The sequence below is a fragment of the Aphidius gifuensis genome, linkage group LG4, assembly GCF_014905175.1.
Source record: "Aphidius gifuensis isolate YNYX2018 linkage group LG4, ASM1490517v1, whole genome shotgun sequence".
Taxonomy (NCBI): Eukaryota; Metazoa; Arthropoda; class Insecta; order Hymenoptera; family Braconidae; genus Aphidius; species Aphidius gifuensis.
The window spans coordinates 22,683,749-22,692,456 of NC_057791.1; the positions used below are offsets into that span (position 1 = coordinate 22,683,749).

An 8,708-nucleotide genomic window follows, 5' to 3' on the forward strand; every position below is an offset into this window, starting at 1 on the left:
ACTTTTTTTTTTCAGAGGTCATTATGCACAATTACCACAAAATTATATTCGTGATCCCAATATTTTTATTTCATTAATTACATTGTTGCATTTAAAAAATAAATCAAAATAAAAATTAAAAATAAACACATTACCTATTTTATTTATAAATTCATATTTAATAAATATATTTAATAATAATAAATTCATATATAATACATATTTATAAATTCAAAAATATTTTTTTTCGTTGTAAGAAAATTAATTAATTATTCAATTTAAATTTGTATTAAATATATTCAAAAGCTATATACGATTAAACAGATTTTAACAGAGAGATCTCCAGACTAATATAAATGTTAGCCCAGTTTCTAAGCATGTTTTTAATTCATGGAGGCGATTGTACAATATACGCGATATACTTACCAGCTAAAATTCCTAAAAAATGTTCATATCTCCTGAAATAATACAGATAGGATGTTCGTATATGAGAACCAAATTAATGCTTAGATATACTACAACCGAGGATATAAAAAAAACATTCTTATTGTTAATCAATTAGTTATCAACAAAAAATGTTTTTGCAAAAATTTTAAACACAATGTAAAATAACTAAAAACAAATAATGGATGCAATTGAAATTGATTTCAGTAAAATTAAATTTGTTTTTTATTAAAAATACAGCGTTAAAAAAACTTACTGAGTCATTAAAATATTTAACAATTTTATCTTTAGCTGAAATTTTTTTTGGTCTAACTAAAAGATATATTTTTTTTAAACCTGGACATGATCGTAATAATTTTTCAACAATGCATTTACCAACAAAGCCAGTACAACCAGTCAAAAAAATACTTCATTTTCATAAAATCTTTGAATTTCACTTTTTTCATTGTCGTCTACTCCCCACTCATCAGGGCTAGTAATTTTATTATAAATTTCATTCATATTCGTCTAAAATATATGTTATTAAAAAATTTAATAATTAATTTTTAATAAGGCTTTAATCAATTTTTACCTGTGTCCTTTCAATTGGAGCATTCCCTGTTCAACTGCACCAGCTAAGAATTTTTTTTCAAGCTCTTCATCACCACCATTTATTCTAAATGGTAAATTCATACGACTTCTTGCACTTGGTACTACTGGACAAGTATAAAAACCTTTTGATTCTTCAATAACATCATAAACTAATTTACTTTTTTCCTTGGCAAGTTTTTCCATTCCTTCAACACCACCATGTTTTTTAATCCACTCAAATACACGTCCAACAACATAAATTCTATTGAATAAAAATTTATAAATATTATGTTAATCGAAAAGACCTGAATGACAGGAAAATAATTACATTGAAAAATAAAAAATAGCTACAATTGATGAAATATAAAACCGTTCGATCTAGTTAAGCTCATTCAAATTATATAACATTGTGTTATTTTATTGAATACGAGTTTGTAATTATAATAAATAAATAAAATATTAATCTACAGTGTCACTAGGTCAATTTACTTACTGAAATGTTGGTGGTGTATTGTACAATGAATTATCATTAGCCATTATGCTAAAGTCAAATACTGAAGGACAAATATTCAACGCATTATTTAATAAATCATCACGTACAATAACAAGTGTTACACCAGATGGTCCAATATTTTTTTGTGCACCAGCAAAAATAACTCCAAACTTGATTTAAAAAAAAACCACAATTAAATTATAAATTTAGCTGTTTAATTTTTATAATTAAAAACATTTTTAAATACCTTGGAAATGTCCAATGGTCTGGTAAGAATATTTGATGACATATCAGCAACAAGTGGAACTCCATTTGTCTCAGGAATAAAATCAAATTCAACTCCTAAATAAAAATACAATAAAAATTAAAAATTTATTAAATATAAAATTTACTAAATTTTAATTTACCATGAACAGTTTCATTTGCACAATAATAAACATATGATGCATTTGAATCTAATTTCCAAGTTGATTGATCAGGAATATTTGTGTATTTATCAAGTTTTGGAAAAACTTGATTGACCTTTCCATATTTAGCAGCCTCCTTGACTGCCTTTGCCGACCAAGAGCCTGAAATAATATTTACATTATTCTTATCATCATCATTGATAATAATATCAATTAAATTATTTATTAAAAAAAAACAATAATAATAATTTCTTACCAGTTACAATATAATCAGCAGTTCCAGTTTTGCCAATAAGATTAAGAGGCACTGCTGCAAAAAGACCAGTTCCACCACCTTGCATGAAAAGCACTTTATAATTTTCTGGAATATTTCTAAATAATAATAGCAATATTAATTAAATTTTCAATCATTATTAAATTAATAATTAAGTAATTAACATACAGCAATTCTCGTACACGATCTTGGGCATTTTGATTGACTTTAGCAAAATCTGGTGATCTGTGACTCAGCTCCATGATACTGACCTTGGTTGAGGCAAATGATAAAAGCTCATTTTGTACCTCTTTAAGTACCTATTAATTAGAAATTTAATTATATTAATTACGTGGTCAGTTTTAATTAATAAAAAACAAACAATTTAATTGATAACAATATCAAAAATCATGTTATCAATTAAACGATTTGAACGATTTTATTTTTATATCAAAAAATAAAATAAATACCTACGTGGCGAGTAAATAAAATAATAAAAAATAAAACATCTCAATTGAAAAATATTTAACAATAATTATTGTAATAAGTAAAATATTATTTAGTAAAGTTACAATAGTATATTTAATTTATTTTAAAAATATTTTTATATTGTTTATATTAATAATAGATTAAGTATTATTGTTTAAACAATTAACAAATAATTTTATATCAAATGCAAACCTCTTGGGGCAGCTTGGCTGGTCCAGCTCCAAAATTAATGACTCTATCGTTTTTGGTGCTCATCTTGGATTGCTTGGGTTGCTTGGATCAATTGAGATTAATTGAAAGTTAAATGTAACTTGATGTAACCGGTCTGGAAGCTGGATGTTATATGCATTATAAAAGCCTTGACTTTGTTCATCGTCATCATTATTATGGAGGGGATTTTGATACTGTATAATGATTTGTGATGATAACAAAATTTATCATCTCTCTCTCATTTTACTCATTTTGATGACAAGCTGCTTCTGAAATAATTTCATTTTCATAACAAAATAATAATTAAAAATATTCTGTTTTATTTTTTAATTTAATCGTCAAAATTTTTATGTTTAAAATTATTTATTTAAATTGATTTTTAATTGTTTGTTTTTTTTTCTTTATAATTTATGTGTGTGTTTATTTATTTTTAAATAAATTCAAAATGACAGACGTCACTTGAGCCAAAATGGCTGACATTTAAAAAATAAAAAAATCGCTCCGGTGTAATAGTAAAAAAACTGAGGCAACTTGCCGGTTGGTGATATGAAAATTAACGTTGACCTTCAGCGTCCTCAAGTCGAACGCAAACTCGCATCGGTTTGACATCATCTCAAAGTAAAATATCTAATTATTACAATTGTTTGAATAAAAATATTTATATTTTTCATTGTCACACAGTGAATTAAATTCTATCGAGGAACTTAATTGTCAATAAAGGTAACAATGATATAATCAATATAATTATTATTAACAATAATCAATATATATTTAATAATTATTAATTTATTTTCTATTCTTTCAACGTATATAACTTAAATGAAAATCAATAAAATCATTAGATAATATATTTAATTTATTGTTTATAACAATTGTCATGCTTAACTAACATAATAATCAATTGCATAAAACATCGACCTTGAAGCTTGAATATTTCCGGTATGGGTCTTGCAAATTTACACCAATTTTTTCATTTAATTTACATTAAAAAAAAATGCTGTTTTTAAATTATAACCTAGAAAAAAAATAAAAATTCCATTAATTGTCACGAGATTTTTTGAGAATTTAAAAAAAATTGATGAAATTTATAGCTAAAAGATGAAAAAAAAAAATCACGATGGAAGGTCGTGATCACTAGCTGATATCATAAAAAAAAAAAAAGAAAAAAAATTAAGCGCATGCTCAATTAAATTAGTTTTATTTCCAAGTTTATTACCAAAAATCACCTGAGCTTGTCATTAAATTTTGTCATGACTTGAATGATTTATCAAAATAATAATCATCCAAATTATTAAATGTAATTATTCATTCAAAAAAGTATAATAACCAGGTTATCATGACGAAATAATTATAGTTATCAGTAATAAAATGAAGAGAAAAAAAAATTGTGATAACTGGATTTATCATGAGTCGTTGACTTTTTTTTTTTATATAAATAAAACCATATGATTATTTAAAAAAATCAGCTGATGATTCAAAAAATTTGCTTTGTTTTTAGTTTTTTAATTGAAAAATAATTTTGCAAATTAATTTTAATGAGTTGTCACGCCATGATGACCTTGCTTGACGTTAAATTCTGTCACCATTTTGATGTTGATGTTAATATTATTGGACCTATGACAATTTTCTGGTTCTACTTTTATTTATTTTTTTTTTTTTTGTGTTACATAATTCAGTAACCTCGACCGATCAATATTTTATTTAAATATAAATTATTATCTATTCATTCAAATTATTGCTATTTTTATTACAAAAAAAAATGGTCTAGATCCAGATGTACACATGGTACAATTTTATTTGTAAAATTTTGTTTTTGTTTTTTGTTTTTTCTATAGTCAATAGTGCTCAACAAAAAAAATTTATTTTAGTCAAATTTTTCAGGTAAAATTGTACAGTCAATTTTACAGTCAAGAAAAATATATTTTTAAATTTTCCAATTGATTATTTATGAGATGAAAATAGCTTCATGTTTATTATCATTATTATCAAATTATGATATTCATTTATTTTTAAAATCAAAAGTATTAATTAGAAAAAATTATTGTGATAATATTGTCATTAAAAATCATAAACTAATTGATATTTTTTCTAAATTATCACAGCAGCATAAAATGGTCTGGACAACAGTCGATGATAAGGTATCAATAAACTGTTAAAAGCTCAAAATAAAAATGCTCATATATTTTTATTTTACTGAAAAAAAAAAACAATATCTTTTTTAAATTATTTTTCTTTTCGTTTTTCATTAAAAAATATACACAATTTTTCATCGTTATTTCTAATTTTATGATTTATTGCCAAACATATTTATTTGAAAATAAAAAAAAATCAATAAATTAATAGTTTTTGTTGATGATTTTGTTTTGAAAATAAAATACAATTTTTTTTTCATTTTATTTTATTTATTCTTGAAGAATATTTGTTGGTAAAACTAGTCAATATATTCTATTTTTATTTCTCTCAACCCTTTTCAACGTAACCCCAATTACGTAATATTTTTCATTTTTTATTTCCAGGTTTTATTATTGATTGATTACCCTTTTTTTACTCGAGTCATATAAATTCCAATATGTTTAATATTGTTTATCATTTTTATTTTTTTTATTTATTGCCTGATAAAAATGCAATGAGTGTCATTTGTAATGACACCAGTCAGCTGACTCAATTTATCATCACAGCATTATCTTGTTAATGCTATAATCTCGTCAATTTGAATTTTACATGATAAATATATCCTTTATTTAATCACCATTTCAAGTTGAATAATAATAATTATCATTTTAAATTATTTAATTGTAATTGACATCTATAATAAACCAATTTTCCATTTTTTAAATTTATTTATACATTATGCATGGATTTGATTATTTGTTTATTAATTTTTGTTGTATATTTTTGTGTTTGTTGATAAATTGTACTTGGTATTTATCATTTTTAATGGCTAATATTAAATGAAATAATTTACAGATGGCATCATCAGGAAAATTACGTGTACAAGGTGCTGAAAGTCAGTTGGATCATATGTGTACCCTTGACACTGATTCACCAGCTGCATTTTATCGTTTATCTGGAATAATTTGTACAATTGGACCAGTATCAAGATCAGTTGAGATGCTTGAAAAAATGATTGAAACTGGAATGAATATTGCTAGAATGAATTTTTCTCATGGTTCACATGAATATCATGCTGAAACAATAGCAAATGTAAGACAAGCACAAAAAAATGTATCAGCACGTACTAAAATTGATGTACCAGTTGCAATTGCACTTGATACAAAAGGACCAGAAATACGTACTGGATTATTAGAAGGTGGTGGTTCAGCTGAAGTTGAATTAGTTAAAGGACAAACATTTAAATTATCAACTGATAAATCAATTACTGAAAAAGGTAATGCTCAAGGTGTATGGGTTGATTATGAAAATATATCAAAAGTTTTAAAAGTTGGTAATCGTGTATTTGTTGATGATGGTTTAATATCATTAATTGTAACTGGTGTTGCTGCTGATGGTGTTATAACAACTGTTGAAAATGGTGGTACACTTGGATCAAGAAAAGGTGTTAATTTACCAGGTGTACCAGTTGATTTACCAGCTGTATCAGTTAAAGATAAATCTGATTTACAATTTGGTGTTGATCAAGATGTTGATATGATATTTGCTTCATTTATTAGAAATGCTGATGCATTAACTGAAATACGTAAAATACTTGGTGATAAAGGTAAAAATATTAAAATAATATCAAAAATTGAAAATCAACAAGGTATGACAAATCTTGATGAAATTATTGAAGCATCTGATGGTATTATGGTTGCACGTGGTGATTTGGGAATTGAAATACCACCAGAAAAAGTATTTCTTGCACAAAAATGTATGATTAGTAGATGTAATAAAGCTGGTAAACCAGTTATTTGTGCAACACAAATGCTTGAATCAATGGTTAAAAAACCACGTGCAACAAGAGCTGAAACATCAGATGTTGCTAATGCTATTCTTGATGGAGCTGATTGTGTTATGTTATCTGGTGAAACAGCTAAAGGTGAATATCCACTTGAATGTGTACGTACAATGGCTAATATTTGTAAAGAAGCTGAAGCTGCTGTATGGCAAAAACAATTATTTAATGATATATCAAATAAAGCTATTCCACCAATTGATGCAACACATGCTGTTGCTATTGCATCTGTTGAAGCTGCTGCTAAATGTCTTGCAACAGCTATTATTGTTATAACAACAAGTGGACGTTCAGCTCATCTTGTATCAAAATATCGTCCAAGATGTCCAATTATTGCTGTTACAAGATTCCCAAGAATTGCTAGACAAGCTCATCTTTATCGTGGTATCTTGCCACTTTGTTATGCAGGTAATTTTACTCGTTTAGCTTGTTATTATCATCATAAAAACACTTTGTATAAATAAATAATTGATTAATTAATTAATTTTGTTTTTAAAATAGAACAACCACAAGCTGATTGGTTGAAGGATGTCGATATTCGTGTACAACATGGTGTATCATTTGGTAAAACACGTGGTTTTCTCAAGACTGGTGACACTGTTGTTGTTGTTACTGGATGGAAACAAGGATCTGGATTTACAAACACTCTTCGCATTGTGTATGTAGATGATGATGAACCTTCTTGTCTTCTCGTCAGCGATGATGACTCGTATGATGATATCTTTTGACTAATCATTTTTTATTCAAACTAATATTTCCCCTCATTAAAACCAAAAACGAAAAATTCATTGTTTATCTTAACAATTAACTTGCTATTGTTCTTTTTACTGTTTCATTTCTTTTTTTTTTTTCCATTTATATTTTCACAATAAAATCCTGCATGATTTATTGATAATACTAAAATTTCTTATTTTTTTTTTCTTTTAATTTTCTTAATTATTTGAAAAAATAATTAGTGCATGCCTTGATTATTATTATAATTAATTGTTTAACATGTAAAATATTTATCATGATTTTTATGTAATTTTTTCAGCACCATCGAATAAATTTGTCAATCTGTGATTGGCCCGACAAAGTTGCAGTGAACTACAACCAGCTGCTTTTAAAATTTATCATTTTCTCGTTAATATTTAAACTTCAGTTAATATTATTAATTTAAAAAAATGGTGTATTGAGTTAATGAGGGTTCAGCGTTTTTCTCATACCAGAATGATGCTAGATCTAATGTTAGATTCAGTATTATTACAATTTTTCTTTCATTGATATACCTAGAGTGTATATATCTAAATCTCATTTAATAAAATGATAATAATTTAACGTTGTATTATATAGAACAAGAAAATAGAAAGTACAAGTATGATGTTTTACAAACCCGATTTAAATTCAATGTTCAATAAACAAATGATAAACAGAAGAATATAATTTTTGTTTTTTAAATTTATTTATAATAATTATTATATAAATGTGTTGATTGTTTAAATTTTTTTTTAAATTAAATAGAAGAGAAAAATACAAGCAATGATTGACATTGATTCATCAATTATCAATAATGATAAAACAATGAAGATTAAAATATTGAGTTTTATTTTTTTCGTTATGCAATTTATAAATTATTTATTTATTTATTAATAATAATACAGGTAAGATTAATTTGATAGCAATTATTTTTTACTACGACACAATAGACAATCTTGAGATAATAAGACTTTATCACGAAAATCACTAAGTATAATTTGATATAAATAACAATAAATAAATTTAAAAAAACAATTATTATAAAAGAAAAATAATTAATAATTAATAATTAATAATAAAAATCAACAATTTTATATACTAAATTTTAGTGAACAAAAATGAGCACTATTTGGCACATTTGATAAATTTTAAATTTAGAATTAAATTTGAACGCCA

At 24.9% G+C, this 8,708-nt stretch overlaps 2 protein-coding genes across 5 annotated transcripts; one reads left to right on the forward strand and one right to left on the reverse strand.

Moving 5' to 3' along the window:
• Positions 1-990: 990 nt before the first annotated feature.
• Positions 991-2,944, reverse strand: LOC122855756 (probable phosphoserine aminotransferase). Its single transcript, XM_044157340.1, has 7 exons — positions 2,828-2,944; positions 2,336-2,466; positions 2,150-2,265; positions 1,894-2,055; positions 1,734-1,828; positions 1,487-1,656; positions 991-1,255 (listed from the first exon to the last, which is right to left on the reverse strand). The coding sequence occupies exons 1-7, from the start codon at positions 2,888-2,890 to the stop codon at positions 991-993; spliced, it is 1,002 nt and encodes a 333-aa protein (XP_044013275.1). The 5' UTR covers positions 2,891-2,944.
• Positions 2,945-3,093: 149 nt separating this feature from the next.
• LOC122855755 (pyruvate kinase-like) lies at positions 3,094-8,471 on the forward strand. 4 transcript variants are annotated; one of them, XM_044157335.1, is made up of 5 exons: positions 3,366-3,565; positions 4,948-4,983; positions 5,813-7,205; positions 7,299-7,506; positions 7,831-8,370. In XM_044157335.1, the coding sequence occupies exons 2-5, from the start codon at positions 4,957-4,959 to the stop codon at positions 7,841-7,843; spliced, it is 1,641 nt and encodes a 546-aa protein (XP_044013270.1). In that variant the 5' UTR covers positions 3,366-3,565; positions 4,948-4,956; the 3' UTR covers positions 7,844-8,370. The 4 variants fall into 4 exon arrangements, with proteins under 4 accessions (XP_044013274.1, XP_044013270.1, XP_044013272.1 ...); XM_044157338.1 differs by having other exon boundaries at positions 3,374-3,565; positions 7,299-7,455; positions 7,831-8,467; XM_044157339.1 differs by lacking the exon at positions 4,948-4,983 and having other exon boundaries at positions 3,094-3,565; positions 7,299-7,455; positions 7,831-8,471.
• Positions 8,472-8,708: the final 237 nt, after the last annotated feature.